Source organism: Athene cunicularia, assembly GCF_003259725.1.
Source record: "Athene cunicularia isolate RWA chromosome 1 unlocalized genomic scaffold, athCun1 chr1_part2, whole genome shotgun sequence".
Taxonomy (NCBI): Eukaryota; Metazoa; Chordata; class Aves; order Strigiformes; family Strigidae; genus Athene; species Athene cunicularia.
Window position 1 is genome coordinate 29,874,505 of NW_020799092.1, and position 20,982 is coordinate 29,895,486.

At 42.4% G+C, this 20,982-nt stretch overlaps 1 protein-coding gene across 1 annotated transcript in view; it reads left to right on the plus strand.

Moving 5' to 3' along the window:
• Positions 1-18,858, plus strand: part of ITPR2 (inositol 1,4,5-trisphosphate receptor type 2) — a 283,088-nt gene extending 264,230 nt beyond the window's left edge. Inside the window, exons 57-58 of the mRNA XM_026864631.1 lie at positions 17,040-17,201; positions 18,415-18,858. Coding sequence (XP_026720432.1) covers positions 17,040-17,201; positions 18,415-18,501 — 249 coding nt within the window. The 3' untranslated portion in view covers positions 18,502-18,858. The remainder of the gene's footprint in view (positions 1-17,039; positions 17,202-18,414) is intronic.
• The last annotated feature ends 2,124 nt before the right edge of the window (positions 18,859-20,982 follow it).

Genomic DNA, 20,982 nt, shown 5'->3' on the forward strand with positions numbered 1-20,982 from the left:
GGAGACGTTGGTGGGAATAAAGCACTTCAGATCTTCCAGTGATTCCCATTCTTCTTGCACACTATCTAGTAACAGTTATTGGCTAAAACATTAATGAATATTAAATCAGGGCAGTAGGGTTTATTATTTGTTTGTTATTCAGGCCTCTTTTATGAAGTCAGACAGGTATTATACAATATCCCAAAAGACAGAAACTCTGAAAAGCTGGCTACATGCCTTGCATTTGCATTGAGAACCAGCATGAATGATTCCCCTATTATATTTTCATCCCTGCAGAAAAAAACTTATCCGACCCATTTGACCTGAAATACCATCCCTACAAACCCAAAGAGATGCACGTAACTTGTATTACATCAATACAGCAATCTTTGAATGTTCCTTATGTCCTTTTGTCAGAGGAGACAGTTTAATGTGGTAACTGGAACAGTGAAGGTTAATGTCCAAATTTTTAGATTTATCATTTCAAAGGTGCAATTTGTACGCTCAAATGTCACCTAAGCTTTGTAAATACATAGCTGGAGGCAAAAGATGTAGATGATTAGTTACTGAATATTTTGCAGCAAAACAGAAATATGAATTAGCCTATGATTTGTATATCCATTCATTTGTAAAAATAAAAGGCTATTGGCATAATAATTAAATTAATTATTTAATTTAAAGGCTATTGGCATAGTAATTAAATTCATTATTTTGCCCATTGGAAGAATGAAGGACTTGAGCAAACAGAGCCCTAAAAGTTCTGTTCTCACATGCCCTGTCCACAGTTCCTAACAAGTTTCATAATGGGTTTTGTCAGCATTAGTGCTACCTGTCATAACTACATAATTACAGCATCTAATTATATTATTACTTATTTACTCTAATTAGGTAATTGGATGTAATTGGTGCAATTACATAACTCCTCAATCAGCTGAAAACTGCTTTAAAACCAGCCTGTGTTCATAAGATTAAAGGATACTGCCATGCGTTAGACCATCTCCCTAAAGCAAGGCAATCTTCGGTGGAAAATTAAAGGTTGTGTTCTCCTGCCATTTCTGTCATTGGGACCATGAGCCTTTTATGCCATGATATCTTAATAGTATTCCCGTACATCTTGTTTCATTTGTAAATGTATCCCTCCTAAAAGGCAAATTCCTAATCTTAAATCCTTTTCAGGCTACTCAGGTTCTCCTGTTCTCCACTGAATTGAAAAGCAAAATTCCCATCAACACTATGAGGACAAAGTAGAAGAGACAGGTTGAGCAACACCAGCCTGAAAATCTGAGCAGTGATTTTCTTATTATTTTAAAAGCACTTCTGTGTCACGGCAATGACCTGTCATTGGTAACGTGCCAAAATATTTTTACTGCTTCATTTTAAAGATTTTGAGGTGTCAGGTTTTTCATTATTTTTTGTTTTAAATTATTAAATTAAAATTTAATATATATTATGTCCATTTCCTTGTCGTGAGGAAGAAGTGCATTCCTCATTTTGAAAAATTCTAGTTGTTTTGTTGGGGTTTTTTTAAATACTGAAGTTTGAAAATTGATCTGAATTTAGTGCTCCCTTGAGCTGGTGCTGTTGTCTCTCTTTTTCCTACCTTCAGCCTCATGTTTTTGCCTTCTTCTTCTATTAGATATCCAGAAGCAGGTGTTAAATTCAAGAACAGCACTGGGAATAATGCCAAATGAGCCACTGAGAAGTCTCACAATAGTTGTCATCCTGCCCGTGCAGTGTGCTGGGCCGCACAAGCCCTTTTCCGTCAGCATTCTTCTCTCTCCTGCCTCACCACTCTGCATTTTGCTGTGCTCCCACCTCGGGAGTGGAGGTGTGATGTGAGCCATGGCAGCTCTTAACTGTTCCCAGGTTCAGGTCTCAGCAGTGATGCTGTGAGATTCTGGCCAGAGTCACTCTGTGAGGCTGTGACACCCCCCAGCATAGCAGCAGGAATGGGGGACAAGCTCCTGGAGCCGAAGGTGCTTGCATATAGTCCCTGGCACACCCATGTGTGGGCTGCAAAGGGTGTTTGTTTTTTTTTTTATTTTAGCCAACTTCAAGCAGAAATACTTGACTGTCAAAACAGCAAAGGTGTGAGCTAAACGGAGCCTGCAGAGCCCGACAGCTGTGGGTCGAGAGTCTCGCTGCCTGTCCTTTCACAACATGGGGGCAATGAGAGGTTGTCTCAGGGTTAGTGAACGTAAAGTTATTTCACTGATGCCAGATTCTGGTGCACACCCTGAGCCTGATGTCCATCGTATTCAGTGGCCATGCCCAAACAATCCACGTGGAAGTTCTAGAGGAGGCAGTTCCAAAGGAAATACAGACAAGCAAGGTGAAGGCAGTGAAAAAGTGCCATATGGAAAGAGGAAGAGTGTGCTGACAGCAGGCGAGCAAGGACAAGCAGTGTTTGTGGAACAAAGTGTTCTTTACTGCTGTCGATTTTTGTCAAAGAATGTAATAAAATGATATGTGTTGAGGGCTATTGGCCTCAGCTCTTAAAATATAACTTCTTTGGAGAAGGAAAAAAGTTCTGACATCCAGGATTTTTCTATTCTGTTATCTATCATCTTTTTGAATTTTGGAGGCAAAAGTTTTCCCTGCTAATTTTTGTCTCTAGTCTATAGATATTCTTATGACATCCAAGAGTTGCTAAACACTCTATGGGTAGAGAGAATGACCTAAGCCAAAGAAATGTCAATTCAAGGTGACAGATGTCCACCATACCCTTCTGTTGCAATTAATCACAACATTAGCAGATGGGGGAGGATGTGTTTTGTTCGCTCTTGAGCTTCTGCAGTTCACAGACCAGAGTACTAATGTGAAAATTGATGGCTATTGAAGTCACACCAGTCTGAACTGCACTGGTTGAGAAGAGGGCACAGTACTGATTCTGATGCCTCTTTATATGTAGGATAATATCAGCAGGGAGAAAGGGCACACAGCTGACAGGGGTGACTCCTTCAGCTGCTACAGCTAAGTATGCCACAACGGTGAGCTGTGGTTCTTAAACTGACTCACTGTAAATAAATTGTATTTTTAAGGTTTCTTCATTATCATAAATTCTAGTTCAGCATGAAGTTTCTGATCTGGCAACTCACAGACTTGAAAATGCTTACAGGACTTGTGCGCACAAACGCTCTGCTGGAATGGAGTTTATAACTTTTGGGAAGCTAACGATGCTCCCATTGTTAGGACTTTACTTTTTAAAACTGGCCTTCCTCCAGAAACTAGCAGATGTTATTAAAGCAAAACTTGCAAGGATGAGACGTATGCACATATCATTAAGCTATGCAACTCTGCTTAATTACTTTTAAAAGACTGATATAATGCATTTCACATTATGAGTAATTACTTACCATGACAGTAATACCAAGACCACAAAAGTTGGCTGCTAAATAAGATCTGATCTCTCTCTGACAGGCTAATTTCCTAGGAAATACAATGTCAGTTTTTTCTACAGTTGGGTTTTCATAAAATAAGCAGCTAAAGAAATATGCCTAAATAGATGATTTACTGCTCCCATTTTTTGTTGTGCTCAAAATAGAAGAGCAAGTGAGAAGGCAGCTCTCTGTGTCCTTCCACACAGACACAGGCCCTGTGGGGAGTTCAGGGCTTCAGTTTAGGTGCACAAGGTCGCAGAGAAAGTAATTTTTCTGCATCAAGGCCTGCCTCAAACTCACAGAGGATCTCAGCTATCAAGTGGTGGTAGACTAAAACAAAGCTGGAATTGTGCTTCACACAGGTTCAACCATTGCTTGGACATAGGAGGGGAGTTTCTTCTCCACTCATATACTCAAGTGTTATCCAGTTTTACATTTACAGAATATATTGAGGCATTGTTGTTTTTCCTGATGCTAGGTACTGAGTTACTTTTCTATTGTTGCTCTTCCTGTTGTTCAAAAATAACATTAATTTCTGTAGGTAGTCCATTGCTATTTTTGCTTCCCTGTACAATTTTGCCTCTACATTATTATCTTATAGAAGTGCTGAACACCTCCCTCTCCACTTCATAAAATAAGCAATTACAGTAACACGCCTAATTAGCTGATTTCCTGCTCATTTGTGTGTTGCTCAAAGCGTGAAAAGTTAGCATCACATGAGGACTTTGCATCTTTGCAGAAAGCTCCTACTCTACAAGAGAGCTAAGCATCTTCTTTTCTACTTCAAAGGCTCTGCATCTTCCAGAAATGGGCTCTTTGGTCTGCCATAAATAATTTAGTTGGCCTGCTTGGCTTGGTGATGTGTGAGGTATGGGTAAATAAAGGGAAAGGTGGGCTTCATTTGGTACCTCACTGTAAAAGCTTGAGGATTTAGTGGCTTTAAGTTTATATACATTCTTTCCAGACAGACAAAATTAATTATCCTGTTGCTGCTTGAACAGGAAAACATGGATCTGATCCTGCCTCCTTAGAAATCATGCCATTAGCTGGAGTGGGAGAAAGATTGGTATCAATGGCAGGTGCTGCAGCACAGGCAGATTTGCTGTGTGTAATGAGGGTTTAGCGATAACCTTCATGCCCCGAGCTGACTCGGTGAGGGAATGGCCATGCCATTGCCCAGTGACCTTGTCCCTGCTGCCTCTGTGCTCAGCCCCTCATGTTCTTAATTGCTTCTTAACTCCAGCACCAACACAACCCTGTCTTTTTTCCTCTTTCATTTGAAATCACTTCTGAATACAAAGCTGTAATGTAATTACAAGTTACAGAGTGGAGCCTAAAACCCACCAAAAGTACATTCATTGAGATATGGGGTTTTACTGCCCTGAGGTCTGGAATCGGTGGTTTGAGACTACCCAGCACTAAGTCTTTTTGGACCCTGTGGTATTGTGGCTCGGTTGTAAGCTTAGCTTGATTTCCTCTGTGTTTGAAAGATTTGACCACCAGTCTGTTGACCAGTATTTAGGTTTTGAAGACTGATTTTGCTATAAAGACGGGTTCTGCCTTGATAATACAGTGTAGTCACAGCCTCCTTGTCCTCCTTCCAACTTCAATTCATTCAATTTGCAAATTAAAATAAATGAGCCAAGTTGGGTTCCTGTTTGTTTGTTTTATGATGGCCTTAAATTCTCAAGGAGGGGTCTAGACATGAAGCTGTGTTCCTTGAAACGTGCACATCCCCATGAACATGGAGTGGAGGTGTTCCAGCTGGAGCACCCTCAAGCTGAGCAGCACTGCTGGCAGGACACAAGCTGTGGTTCCCTGCTGGAATCCACTCCTGCCTTGACCTGCCAGAGACTAGAGCTGTTAACTTTCCAGGCAGCTTGCAAAAGCCATCTTTTATCCCTTTGTTAAAGAAGCATGTGGCCTGAGATGGATCTGTGTGTGGGCAGACATTTATTCTCCAATTTCAAATGATGGAAAGGCTCTCCAAGGCACTGGATAGGCACCTACTGTTGCGCTTAAAATGCTGGCAGTCACAGAGACTCGATTCTCCTGGGACTGGCTGTGTATGGCGTTACCTAATGAAAACTGGACTTTAACTGTGGTCACAGATAGCAAAAACAAGTTCAACCCCAGAGGAGCAATGTGATGAACAGATCCCAGAGCATGTAAACTGAAATTCATTTGATTTTGCTCTATGGGAGAAGCAACAAACACAAAACACTTCAGTGCTGTTTGAGGATATTATTGCAACATTTGAAAACAATTATTGTTCTTTGTATTACAGTGGTACTAAGATTCTGGCTTCTTGAATGGGAAAGAGACTCCAAAATTGTCCACAGCCAAGGCAGATAACTGCAGATGCTGTGGAAAGGAAGGACTGTGGGTTTGCTCAAAGACATAAGGGGAATTAGTTAAAGAACAGGGAGATGAGTTTGAGGTTGTTGCCTTACTAGAAACACACTTCAACAGTAAATAAGCGTAACTTTGGTTGGACTCAAAACATAGTAGTAAGATTCTGCAAGAAGTAGAATGGAGAGGCCACAAAAAAATGTGGTTCTGTTTCTGAGTTCTCACAGTTCAGAGACAGCAAGATTTGGGGGAGTTGGGTGTAGCATTAGTGTGAGCTTGTTTTACAAGGTGTTACAGATATGATGAAGTTACATTTTTTCTGTATCTGTCATGGGAAGAAAAATCCACTGGCCTGTATTACTCTGCATGGGTAAGTTTCTGAATTTGTGTAACTTTTGTCTCATTGTGCCATTTAACTTTTGGGATCAGCTTTATGAGATTTACGTCAGGTTTTTCTATTGGATTGCAAGGCTAGTTCACAGAATCTTTTTTGTGTGGTGGATGTGTGTATGATAAAAAGCTAAGATTGCATCACCTTTAATAAAAGAGAAGATATATAGCCTAAAGAAATCAGATTAGTTGTAGAGAAAGAAATCAATCAGGTTGGCAAATTGTATCTGTGGGACAAAGTGCAAAATGTTTGTTTCATACAGTATTTATTGAACAAATTTGTTGAGAAGATGGTTATAAATGCTCTACAGGAATAAAAAAGGGAACCATTTTGTTCAATTTAAATGAGATTTGATGTATTTTTTACATCATGAAATCTTGCAATATTACCAACAACAATCGCTGATAAAGTACTTCACACAATTGCCTCACAGGGCATTTTGAGATAAAAGTACATATCAGATATTGTAATTTGGCTGCATCTAGTTTATATATAATGGAACCCACTACAGCCATCCTATGAAATTCAATAGATCAGGAACCACATTACGCTTCTCTGAGTTTGGGGTAGTAGGAGCTTTAGAGTCTCCAAAACAAACAGGCAACTTTAAATCATATTTAATGAATCTGTGTATTTTATACACATGTGATTAAAAAGTTTTGTCTTGTTATTCATTTTGCTGGGTGCTGCTGAAGGAAAATTGTAACTCCAGGTTTATGAAACTGATCATCTGCTTGTTCTCAAGAGAAAATGCATTTTAATTGGACAGAGCAAGCCATATTTAAATGCTGGGCAGCAAAACAAAGAAAAAGAAAAAGCAGATCTGTACAGACGATCCATTTCAATGTTTTTGTAGCCATGTGAGCAAGAGCACTAAATGAAAATGTAGGCTATGCAGATAAAAGATCATAAAGTACCATGGTGGTTTTTTCTTTTATTGATCTATGCTTGCAGACTCTGAAAACAGCACACAGTAGACATGAACCTGACAAATAGATGTTTCACCTTGAGGACCCAATTTTGTTTCCTTCTGCCTATTTCCCAAAGGGAATAAAAGTGCTCTATGCTTCCCGGTAGGCAGGTGGCACCTTGTGGGATCTGCTACCCATCTGGCCACAGCCAGACCTTCCAAGGGTCCTCTCATTGGCCATCGTGTCTGCACAGGCAAGGAGTTGTGCAAGCATTGAACAAAGCAAGCAATTTGAGAGCAGATTGACAGCATTCAGGTCCATAAGGCTGAGAGGTGGCCATTGCTTGGTAGCGTTTTGTCAAGAGATGCTTCAAAGGGAAACCTAGATATTTTTCCTCTCCTCTGACTGGTACTGAAGTATGTGCACTTATGCAAGTGTGTGGTATATGCATGATCCCGTCGTTGCTTAGAAAAACAGTTCTGTATAGCCCATTGGTGATAGGTAACAATTCTTACAAATTTTAAAAGAAAATACTATTCTTCAGATTGTCCTTTCAGATCACACCAAGTGCACAATGAGTCAAAATTGGCCCAAAACAAGAACATTCAGATCAGGATTCAAAATACCTCAAATCTGGCAGTATCCTAAACCAGAACAATCGCGCTGCAATCAGCGAAGCTCTGCCTGTGTAATACTGAGAACAAGGTCAAGTCCTAAGCCTCTAAAAAATGAGTCTCCAGCTGAGTCTGTATTTCCCAAGATTCTGTTACACCAAATTGAAGCTAAAGCTAGGAAATAGACAGCATTTGCAAAATACAAGGTGACAGGACCAGAAAATTAAAGCTAAATATGAAAAAAACCTCATAAATTTCAACAAGTATGCACCTGAATCCTGTGCTATGAAAAATATGAAGTAGAGGTCTTGGTTTGCTTAACCACGGAGTTAAACCCTGATCCACTGGATTGAACCAGCACTTGCATTGACAAAAATGGGTCAAAATTTATGGTGTCCTTAATGGCTGAATGGTTAAGTACATCTCTGAGTAGCAGACATCATATTAGTCCCCAGCAGTGGCATGATACTTTAGGGTAAGTTTACATTGCAGTGGGTTTAGTGCTATAGGCTTTTTTTCTGGAGTTGAGTATCTGGAGTGCACCTGCTAGTGTGTTCTGCAAAAGAAAATCAGTATTAAAAGAAGAACAGGTGAAGGGGCTTGTGCAAGCAGCATGGTAGTGTGCGGGTAGGAATAACAAGGGGCTGGAGAAGCATCATAATTCTGTTTGCTTCAGACACAGTCGATGGAAAGCAGAAATACCATTACTATCCAGCTAGGCATGAGCCAGTCTGGCAAATGAATGGTGAATTTGCTGAAATGATGTCTGGAGCAGCCGGGGAAGAAAAGAGAGAAAGAACTGCTGGAGGTGTTTTGGTGGCGGTGGTGGGACTGCCTGGGCAGCTCAGCCCCTCTCCTGTGATAGGGCTGCCCTACATGGTGCAGCACTAAGAGGGGCTGCTCCCAGCACTGAGGGAGCTGAGCCTGCAGGATTCAATAGCAGCACCACAACGAGCTGTGAGGGAAGGGACAGAGACCTGCCTGTGCCTCTGCGCAGAAGCTGCCATTCCATTACGCTGTGCTTCCCCCACTGAGACATCTGGAACTAAACCAGAGTCTCCTATTATAAACCAGAACTTCCCAAATAAACCAGAATCATTAAAAGGTTCTTTTTTTTTAAGGACATGTGCACTTAATGTCAGTATATTGAAACCATACCCACGTGAATAAAGTTAGTAAGCCGGTGATTCATTGCTGTTTCAAATCTCTATCTAGCCACAGTAAATTTCTTCTCAGTAGTGACAGTCTGTGTCCACATGCAGCTATGATTTACAGTTCTGCGCTTTGTATCAACAACATCTGTTTAGCAAAAGGAAAAAAAATAAGCCAAGAACATTTATTTTCTAATCTTTATACTAGATGTTGTTTTGTTATGCACAAGATCCAGGGATTATATCAGAAATAATTTCATTATTTTAAGTGAATAATCTGAAGTGTTTTTCCTAAAGCATGTTCTGTAACCACTAACATAAAAACATAGAAATGTGGAAAAATAAACTTGTGTTTTGCACAAATCTGTACTTATATCTCTTTTAAGGGCAAAAATATTAAGCACCAAATCCTAGCTTCAGGTGGTAGTGTTGGGATTCTTGAAGATTTGCAGAGGAGACTATCAATTCTCAGGGTTATGGTAGAGATAAGGTGGCAGAGAGTGATTGAAACCGCAGAAGAAATCAACAGTTGAGAAATGAACATGTGCTGCAAGGAAGGGACAACATGAGAAGCAAACGTGGCTTTGGGGAGAGCAGCACTGGGGTGGGATACAAGTTTAGACCCTCCAAGCACACAGAAGTTGTGCCATGCAGCTCTCATGAGCACCTGGCCAGCTGTGGTCCCAGCACACCTGCAGGTCCCCAGGGTTCCCACTGGCAGGGTAGCTGGGAGGTGCTATCTTGGTGTGCTGGTGACAAAGCTGTTCTGTTTCTGCTTTCCACCTTCTGGGGTGAAGTTGCTTGGGGCTGAAGCAGGATTGCTTCCCTCAGCATGCTGGCTGTGCTCTTGCTGATGCAGACCAGGTCATGGTTGGCCTCTTCCACTGCAAGGGCACACTGCTGACTCATGTATTTATCTGCATATGGCTTTGCCCACAACTACAGTGCAGGATCACATTCAAGCTTATGGTCTCGATGGTAAAAAATTATTTCCATGATTTTTTCTATTACTTGGAGGTAAATGCCAAGTCCCTTAGGAATGTTCACTAGGCAGAAATTTTAGGGTGTTCTTGGAAAAGCAGGGTCCTTTACAGAGTTTCAAGCTGAGCATTGAAACTGCCACATACAGCGTCAGAGACAAATCTTTGCTGTTTGAGATTTATTATTATTCCTCACCATAATTTTTGTGGAGATATCACAAGAGGGAGTGATTATACTGAAACACTGAGACATTTATAACTGACTGGCCTGGATATCATCAGTCTTGAAGAACTCACAATTATTCAGAATTACAGTGATAAATTCTGTTGCAGCCCTCAAAAACATTCAGCCAAGTTAAAATGAAAGTAAATGCATCAGTGCCTCTGCTAAAGCAGACAGTGGGTCTGTGTTATGGTCCCAACCTTCTTTCAGAAGGAAACAGATTTCTCTATTTTTCCGTGAGCTGTGAAAGCTGTAGCATGTATCAATCCAGTATAGACCCTGGCAGACCTATTAGTTTTCTTGTTGCATAAAGATTTATCTATAATTGCCAAGGTTTATTTTCATTTTCCTCAAATTACTGTTGTGGATGCATATAGATGCATAACAAATCCTAATTTCCCTCCCTATATTCTTGTACAACACAGATTGCTTATCAAATAGAGTCTTAACATTAAAGTGTCAAACAGGATTTGCAGAAAGCTATTTGGGTTTGTAGTTTAGGATGAACGTTTATCAAATTGTGGATTAGCTGAATCATGCACTGAACAAAATTATTATTGTCTCTGATTAAATCACAAAGTGGTTATTGACCTGTGTCATCTAAAGCACAAGATAGTTTTTAAATCTTTAAAATCCCTTTTTAAGGTGGCTGTAGGAGCTACATAAATACAGGCTTTTAGGACCAAACTGTTCCTAGGCAGAAAAATAATAGCTTTGAAAAGGTCATTTGGACTGATCACTCTCTGCTTATACAGGCAACAGATCCAGGAAGGGAATGGATAGACATATTTACATTTCAGGCATACAGAATAGTTTCTCAGTAAATAGATCTCTTTGAACCCAGCTCTAAAGTATTTATTCAAAGTGTTGGCTCAAAAAAGGGGAGTGAATGGCTTTTTCTCATGCCTGAAAGGATGCAAGCTGCCTGAAGAAGGGCAGCAATGCTCATGGTTTGTTTGCCTCCACACTGAGGCATGAGTTCTAGGGCACAGTGGTGTTGCAGAGGGTGAAGCTGCATCGTGCTTCCCAGCAGTGCATCTCCTCAGGCCTAGGACCAGGGTGACCAGCAGTGAGTCCCCTCAGTGCCAGTGCAGCAGGGTTCTACCACCCCAGTGGGCACTTGAGAGGTTACAGTCTCTAAAGCTGTGGGAGGCTTTTGCCAGGCTGCCACAGTGGTTGCTGTTCATGGCATGCCAACAAATGTGTGTTGCAGGGTGGGATACCACAAACTGCCCATCATAGCATGCTGAGGCACTGGTCGCAAACCTTCATGGTGATGCCTATGCTCCTCTTCTGCACCCTTCAGTGACCGTCCAGCTGAGGAGCTCAGAGGGTTTTAAGCGTGCTTGTTTGCTCAGCCTCGGGGGTTTTTTTAGGTAACAAATAACCCTCCTGACAGCTATATCTCACTCGCCTTGCTGAGTCACCAAGGAGCAAACGATCTGTTCCAGGTGCAGTGATGGTGGACTGGAGGATGTGGAGGCCTGTCTCCCGCTCTGATGCATGAAGCTGGGGAGGTCATAACCCAGGAGGAGTCATGAGCAGTCATCACCACTTTTGTTTTTGAATAGACAGGAGGGAAGTCCTGAAATGGCTTGTATTCATGTTGCAACAGGGGGTCACGGGGTAGAAAGGGCTAAGAGTCACTGCATTAGAGTCTGCTGGAGAAATGAAAGTCTGGTACAGCTGACGGCAGTGTGGCACTCTGAGCCCATGGCAGTGGCACTGGCAGAAAGCATCCATTAGGCTGCCTTTGCTCCTCTACTTCATCCCCCTTGTCCTACTCTTTGACCTATTTTCTCTCACTCTTATCTAGTAATCAATTTTTTAAAGGCTCAGCCCAGTCTTTCCTGCTGGTTGCAGCTGATCCATCTCACTGCTAGCCTGTGAAACCAGCACCTCCTAAAGAAATGTCCCTCTGCCAATTAATCCAGAGGCATGGATTCAGCTCAGCATGAGAGCTCAATTGAAGCCAGTTGGCTGTGCCAACAGGACAGAGATGGCTCAAGAAAGACCTTGTACAAAGTCTAAACACTAAACAAATTTATTCAGTCTTTTCTCTATCCGTGCTCAGCTGGAGCTAGCTAAGTCAGAAAAATTGCAATGTTTTACAGGACTTAGCCTGTAGCTCTGCCCTCCCCCTGGAAAGCCCACAGAAGGGAAGGAGAAAGTTGCATAGAAAACTCCAGGAAGCAAAGACAGACTTTTCTCTGAGCATGCCTCTCGGAGAAGAAGGGTTTGAGGTTTCTCAGAAAACATGAGTAGCAATTCCTCTAAGCCCTGTGATTTCTCAGGCATGTGCCCTCGCTGTCAGCACCTTGCAGCTACATGTACACGGAGTACCTTGAGAGAGTTGTTTGCCCTGGGCAAGCTGTGATTCCTGCTGGAGTCTCACCAGCCAAGGGGGGAGGACAGGAGTGAGTATGCTGGATTATCACACAAAATGTCTGCTCTCGTGTGCAATCTTTTTGGCCTGCAGCTTTTTAGCTAGCCCCACCTGCCTTTTTTTTTCCTTTTTTTTTCTTTTTTTCCTTTTATTTTTTTTTCCCCCAGCTGAACTGACAGAGAGGAGGCTGCAGCTCCTTTCTGTCCCCGCAACCTTCCTGTCTGGCTGACTCTCTGCCCTGGAGACAGATGTATACTTAAATATGAATTCTGCGAGGCACGCTTTATGCTTGCAGAGGGAATGTGGAGCGGGAGGATGCTGTGATCCATAGGTGGCTGCTGTGGTTAGACTGCGAATAGCAGCTATCCTACACAAGAATGAAGTAACAGTAACTGCGCTCAGCCTTGGTTGTTTAGAAAGAATATTTCAGTACATTTTAACAATTAATTCTGTGTCCAGGCAGCTCCTTCATTTTAAAGTGTCCCATCTACCTCCTTCATTTTAAAGTGTCCCATCCATATACCTCACCCTCTGTGAGCACATTTATGCTCGAGTTATGTCACCTCATGCTAACCTGGTGGCTGTTCATTGAGTCCTGTGACAGCTCTTTGCAGAGGTTTGCCCTGCTCCCTGCCAGCAGCCTCCTTCCTTTGTCCAAATTGCGACTTGGTTCCAGGTGAGGGTTCAAAATGTCCAAATGAATGCTATCCTGGGCAAAATGGTTGGATTTCTAAGAGTAATAGCTAAGGTGTGACATATAACACCCTGCAAAATCCCATCCCTGCACTAGTCAAATAAGGCGAAGCAGGAGCGCACCTGCAGCATAGATGAGGCACATTACAGCTTTAACATGTGTTAGTTGGTCAAGGTGAACCCTGAACCAAGCCCATAAACATTTAAGTCCCAGAACAAATGTTTGGGATTGTACAAGAATGTTAACTACCTTCAGTTAATAGGCAAGAAATTACCTTGAAGTAAAAATAGCTTTCCCATAGCAGAGCAGTCACAGAGTGCCCATCCCCCTGTGAACACTTACATATCACTAAAATTTTCAGCAGAGAAACCTTGTTCAGTTTGCCTTCTGGATCCTGACAGGTTTGTGATCAAAAATTTTTTGTCCCCAGCAGCAATTGCTGTTTGTGGTATAGACTCAGCAAATAGGGCTGTGCACCACAGCTAACGTTCATGCTGCCCTTTAATGAAGTTCTGCAGTTCATAATGCAATCAGAAAATAATATAGTATTGACTATAAAGCATGCAGTTTATCAAGGGAATGTACCTACTGTCTGCACTATAATGGAACTATCGGTGAAAGCTAGATAAGTATTTTTAACTTAAAGACAGGACAAGCTAGAATGTGTTTCCTGCTGACCTACTGGATTTTTTATCTTTCTGATACTCAGCTGTGGCAAAGATACACAGTTGGACTGATTTCATTAGATGTATTTGCAGTTGAGAACCAAGAAGCAAAGTCCTGCCTGCACCCAACACAGCACTTGGGACTACCAATTGAGACACTGTTTGACCTGTTGTCTCTTTGCTGCCAGGAAGAGCTATAGAAGTCAGTAAACATCTTTTCATGAGGTCTCCAGTCCATGCAAAGCCATCAGCTTCTCTTAGAACTTGGATCAAGTCCTTGCTCAATCCTCCACATTTTGGCAAAAAATGCCTAGATCTTCATGGTCTGTAACTAAACCACAACTGGGTTTCTTTCTTGGAAGAGATTATCACAGCATTGCTGGGAAGGCAAAGCTGGGCACACATGAATGAGCAGAGTCTGTCATTGAACTCCTGTGACTGGTGGCTGACCTGTAACATGGTTCAGGGTGGTTCCATCAGCACCATGGCATTGTGTGGCAGCAGACGAGGTGCTGTGTGCTCTATACTCGTCTTCACCTGCTCCTGGTCATCCCTCTTCCTGGGAAGTATAATGTTGTGCCGAGGAGGAGAGAAGCAGTTGATGCTGGGAGACTCAAGAGAGGGCGAGCCCACTGAACCAGGATGTATGGCATCTGCATGGATTTGTGTGGTGTTCCTCTGGATGCTTCAGTGGGGTGGAGGGTCAGTCCAAAAAAGTCTTTCCAAGGCAGTTGGCAGTCTCTGCCTTGCATCCTGGAGGAGCGAGGGAGTAGCAGATGGAAAACAAAGCTAGCAAAGTGCATTTCACAATCCTGGCAGCAGTACTCAGCAAACACAAGAACTACAATGACGGAGTCTCAGATTACTCTGCAGCCTGGCTTTAGAAACTTTGGCATTATGGTGAGATTTCCCAAAAAGGGCTCCTGGCTCCTCAGCGGCCTCCTGTGTCCATGCACCCTTGCATTTGGTATCTTCAGATGCTTCAAGCAAGAGAAGCTGTTGTGGGTGCAGATACCAGAGCTTTCCAGGAAACATTCAAATACAAGTGCAGCTCTGTTCACTCTAGCTCCTTTGAATTCACTTTCTGTGTCTGCAGTGGCAGACAAATTTGCTGGCAAACATTTTGAAAAAAAAAAAAGGCATTGATCCAGAAAGGCACTGTGCACAAACTAAACTTAGCATAAGTTGAGTACACCTGTGCTTAATGCTAGGCATGTGAAGAATGCTCTGCTAGATCCTAGCCAAAATAAATTTAAAATAAATATCCGAGCATACTTGTAGAAAATGAATGCTGGGCTTGTAAGCAGAAACGCATGAGGCAGAAATAGGGGTCTGTGTGTCCGCTGGGGATATCCAGCAGGGAGGGTCATGTGTGCTCCCCTTGAGCTCACCAGCAGAGCTGTTGAAAACAGGTTTTGATTTGAATGAGTTATGACCCATTGAAAATGTCATCATGCGTAACCACAGTAAATTGTCATAATGAGATCACGAGGCTCAAAAAAGTGGGCAGCGAGGAAAGGCCTCATTCCACCAGCGTACACGGCTGACTGAGCCCTGGGATGCAAAATGCAATGGAGTGGCATGGTCTTATTCCCTGAACATCTGTTGGTTTAGCAACAGGACCAGAGGTTGCACAGCCAAACAAAAATTCATTAGAAGTTTTGAGTTAAAAAGAAGAAACATGCCAAAATTTTTATGGCTTTGCATTTAGTTTCATCCAGGGTAACAGAGGGGACTGGGCTAACACAAATAGTGGAAAAACAGCAATACCGTAAGTGCTTCCATGCTTATCAAGGGTTAGCTTGGTTGTTTCTAAACTATGTTGCTGTAGGAGTGGAGGATTTGATCATCAGGGCAGAGCACTACAAAGTTGAAAGCAACTCTCTCTGGAAGCACAATAAAGCTGTAGTCCCTTGGCGCATCCCCAGGCTCACAGCTCTGCCAGGCCAGCCCGTGTGTACCCTGCTCGCATACGGCTGCCCAGCTGTAAATACTGCAGAATCATCACTGGCTTATCTGTTTTCATGGAGAGGCAAAGTCTGAGACTACAGTAAGTTTGATGCATTTGAGACTTTACCAAATACCAAGCCCCGACAACATAAGTAGAACAGTTCTTGCCTGCCAGGAGTCTTGTAGGTGAACTTCCGGAAAGAACTTCTTTTCTTCTTTCCTCCTTTTATTTCCTCCTTTTCTTTTTGATGTAGTGCTATTTGTGTGGGGCCATTCACAGCACAGGAGACAGGAAGACAGGAAGAAACACACTTCAACTCATTCTGTTTCTCTTCTAAAGTTATCAAGTGTCCATAGAGGCCCATTGCAAAACACCATGAATATGACCTAACCACACTCCTACTACCACCAAGGTGAAGGGCAAAGGTTCCCTGGTGTAATGCATTGCCAGCTACAGGACCTGTTTCCTTTGTCTCATGTCTTAAGGCAAACCAGGTTGCTTGCCACATGGTTGCCACTCATCCTAGACTTGCATTCATCAGTCTCCGCTGTCTGTTACGCAAATATCTGTACCCCCAAACCATGGAGACTATTCAGACTCATGCTGATACACGGTAACTTCCTGACTCATATAGTCTATTTACAGTATTTTTTATTAGAATTTAATTCATAGCCTGAGTCCATGAATAGAGTAACACCCAACTCATTTCTGTTAACCCTTGGCCATGGGGTTGCACTTGCATTTACCTAAGGTATACAATCTGAATAGCACACTGAAGCCTAAGCTCCCCAGGACCCCAAATCTTCTGTTGAGGGCAGCTGAAATCAAGGTCCCTCTGCTCTTGCAGTAGGCACACTCCAGGCCAGGGAAAGGACTCTGGCTTGTCTTGTTTTCCTGATGTTGGCTCACTGACATTGCTGCAAGGACAGCCGAAATAGATGGAGGCCAGCCAAGCTGAAAAGACAGTGGGGAAATGTGTCCCTGCATACACTTAAGAGCAAAGCACAGGGAGCACTTGGGCTTTCCTGGTGCTGGTGTACTGGAGAAGTCTCCCTGGAGCTGACGCAACAGGTGTTTCTGCGTGCTAGAGCCACAGATGAATGTGCCAACGCTGCTCACACTGCAGTACAGGTGCAGCTGTGGGGAACCAAGATTTTTCAGTTGGTGCTTTCTTTGTCACTAAAGAGAACCAAGACTAAAAATGTTTCTGGAAAATACTTTTGGATTTACTATTTTATAAGTTCCCTTGCTGTGTGTCATCCACTAAGTAGAAGTCCTTCTGAGTTGTCATTCTCTAGTCTCAGCTTAGTAGCACTGCATAAAACCTAGCTAACGTTACTAATTTTTCTAATACCCATGTAGGAGAAGAATTTGGACTGGTTCCCTCGCATGAGAGCCATGTCTCTGGTTAGCAATGAAGGCGACAGTGAACAAAATGAAATCAGGAACCTGCAAGAGAGGCTGGAGACAACCATGAGCCTTATAAAACAGCTTTCCAGTCAGCTTGCCGAGCTCAAGGAACAGGTAAGTGCCCTGCAGTGGGTAGCAACATGAGCATATGTGGGTGAACACACTAGCTTTCAACAGGTCACAGTCAGGACAGTGTTACAAGAGTCTTTTGTCTTAGAGAGGTTTTATCTTTCCCTCCAGTAAGCTTTCTGAGTAGATACACTGATACGGATTGGGAATGAAATTGTACTCTATTAGCAACAGCAGAGAACAAGTAAGGAGAAGAGCCAAGTGGGAATTAGATATGAAATCCTCCCAGTGAATGTGCGAGGACAGAGGGAAAGCTGCAGAAATGATGACAGGCTTTGCGTTTGCAGGTACTGCATAACCTGGCAATGAAATAGGCATAGCATCAGAAATAGCTATGTACTGATGAGAATCAGTAGAAAAGATTTCTGAATCTGATACTTGGATTTTTTTCCCCTCACTAAGAATATCAACAGTGCTGTTGCAAAAACAATTTGCTGATCCTGTTGCTTTGCTTGTGTCATTCTTTTCTTTGTGTCCCTCCTGTGGCTCCCCCTTCTCTCCCGTATGGAGCACAAGCTGCTGGGCTGCCTTAAAGCCCTGCTCCTGCCTAAACCACCTTAAAGGTTTTCTCTCACTTCAGGATCAAAAGGCCAGCTCCTTTTTATAAAGATGCTGGTCACCACTGGTTTGCTCATTATAGTTTCAGAAAAGCATCTTTGTGTGTTCTTTAAGGGAAACACTTCAGTGGCATCAACACTAATTATCCCCCTTCAAATCCCTTCTTAAAACTCTTCTTCCCTCTGAAAATCTTAGCAAAGGTTTAGGCTGGATGTGCTGAGACCATTGCTTATTGTGCTTACCCCTACCATCCTGGTGGGTTTTTTTCATCCCCCTCTGTCTGAAGTTGTTCTCTCCTGGCTTAAATTTAAACTCTCTGCAGCTGGAACCGTGTTTTAATTCCGTGATTGTACAGCACCAAGAGCAAATGCTGACCCTCTGCAGGGCTACACAACATAGCAGCGCAACTAATACACTGTAAGACCTGCCACTGAATAAGAATAACGTACAAATGAGAATAAAATGTCTATACTTTGCAGGAAACAGATTTCCCACCTCAAAGGCATCTCTTACTTGTCATTTTCAATGCTGAAGAATTCCACTCCCTGTTGTTTTGCTTATATGTATCTTGTTCTGTGACTGCTAAATAATACTAAAAAGAAAAAGAAATCTAAACTCTCTCTCTGCCTTTCCACCTTAGATGACAGAACAAAGGAAGAATAAGCAGAGGCTGGGCTTTCTTGGATCAAACACACCCCATGTGAATCATCACATGCCACCACCCTGATACCACAGGGAGAAGCCGTGACTAGCCTTTCATCAGTATTCCTGCTTTATTATAGAATAAAAAACTGAGATTGAGAGGAGTGAACAGTGCCTATTGTTACAAAGTTAAAAACAACCAAGTGCCAAGATGTTAAGTGGTTTAGCTCTGGGAACAATTTGTAGCTGTTTTTCATGGTTGAAAGGGACCACAACCTAGAATGCGAGAGATAAAAGACAGCTTGTTTGTATTTGTTCACGGAGCTCGACTCTGCTGTCTTTGCACTCTGCAACTTGATGGCTTTGGTGGTCACTGCCGTGTGCTATGCAGACTGGGGCAGCGTTTGGCCACGTCCTTTACTGCTGCCTTCAGACTTCTCCCCAAAACGGTGGGATAACCAAGATAAGCAGAAGAAGGAGAAATGTTTATTAACACAAATACGACTGCCTGGTTCAGAATCAATAGAAGTTAAATATATTTGCCAAATAGCAATATTAGTCATATTTGCTTGGCATTTACTATTTTTTAATTACTGTAAATATGTCAGTTGGGTAAGCCATAATGTTGCTTCAAGTAACTTCTACTAGGAGGGAAAGGAGAGAAACCTCAAAAGACTGGGGGAAAAAAAAAAAGGAAAAAACTAGAAGAAGAGTTGCAAAGAGAAACATTAACACTTTTGAATTTTAGCTGTCACCATGCAATTTCTTATTTATAACGTGGAATACAATGGATCTACAGCTGTGGGAATGTTCTGTGCATAACACTGACAACATAACTGGAAGTGATTTCTTCTTTCTCCTGGCTTCAGATGTTCTCGATTAATGTGGCCATGAGATTTCACATACTGAGGAGCTAAACTGTGTTTTAAATTCAAGTTCCAATGGAGGATTCAGGAAAAAAAATATACCTGTAGTTTAAAATGTGTATGGGATTCTATTTCTTTTAAAAACCTTAGAAACAGAAATGTTTTTCTGTATGGAGTTGTAATGGTGTCATTACCTTCCATAAGCATCTTCAGCAAGAGTTGACTTGAGTATTAAGCACCATATTCTGCCGGCTTTCTTCTGAGCTAAAGATCATGAGCTTATGCCTTTACCTGCCATTTCTGCTTTCAGGGGCTTGCAGGTCTGGCCTCTCAGATGGGGGACGGGGGCAATGCTGGAGGAGCTCCTTCCAGCTCTAGGCTCTATGAAAGGCAGCAGCCAAGTCAGCTGTGCAGGTTTCTGCTGTATTCTGTATTTCCTGGGATGGCTTTAAATTAAAAGTTACAGGGTTTCCAGAATCCAAGAGAGCTCTTCTCTCTCTTAGCATATTTTTAGGGCACAAATGGAAGTTGTGGTCCCAGTCGCTTTCATTTTCAGTGGGTTTTGGGTACCTCATTGTCCTCAGTGGATTTGAAAATGCACCTCTGTTACATGGAATCACTTTTTAAACCAAAATATTTTTGCAGTTATTTTCCCCCATAACATTTCCATTTTTCTATAAAAGCCATTTTGATGGAAAATGAAAATATTATTGTCTCCACTATTTCTAGTTTCTTCCTGAAGAAATGCTATTATTTAAGGCACAATTCAAATCAACAGACCTAGAATAAAGGGAAGGAAGGGGAAATTCCCTCTCTTCAACCCAAATTCATACCTGGTTTTGGAAGCCATCTATTTTATTATGCTAGTGAGGTGGCTGAGATACAAATAATATACTTTAGGGTCTGATTCTATACCATTAAAACATTTCCCATTGGCTTCAATTGTGTCCTTCAAAAATACTGTGTGGAAATGAGGGATTTGTGTATTTCATGGAAAGAAAATCTCTTTCTGTTGTCTTTCCTTTAGTCCATAGAGTATCCCTGTTGTGAGAGGTGATGGCTGTTTCCAGCTTTAGGGTCTATTTTTCCTGTAAGAAATTCTCTCAAGTCCAGCCAGCACTCTGCCCCCATGTGCTGAGGTGAAGAGCAAGTGGTGCTTACCAGAAATGGCACAAGGCCTATGAAAGTGAGTGGTGGGAGATAAATTTTCTACAATTCCTCTGCTGGTGGGCTCGCAGCCTCACTGCTGTCAGACATCAGCTGCTTCCCAGACAGAGGGAGGTGGGTTGAGCTGGCTGATGCTGTGTGTTTGCTTCCAAGACTGGAGTAACCTTTTCCACGCCAAAGACCACACTGTTGTCTTTGAGTTGCTGCAGAGCAGATGTGACTGTGCCATGGGGAGCCGATGGTAGAAAAGCTGCTAGGTCAAAGCAGAACATATAAAAGCAGTTTGTCTTAGATGAACGACTGAGATATTTTAGGAATAAACCTTGGAGTGTGCCTTTCCTTCACGCTTACTGTGTATGAGGTCTCAGTGATACTGCTCCAGCATCCCTATGGTGGTGAAAATCCCCTCCATAAGCCTCACCTGCCAGTGAGGATGGGGCTTCATTTACCAATTAGTGATCAGCACCAAGAGACTTTCAGTGAATTGACTCTGGGACTTTGCATCAGCCACATGCCGTGCAGTAACCAGCCGC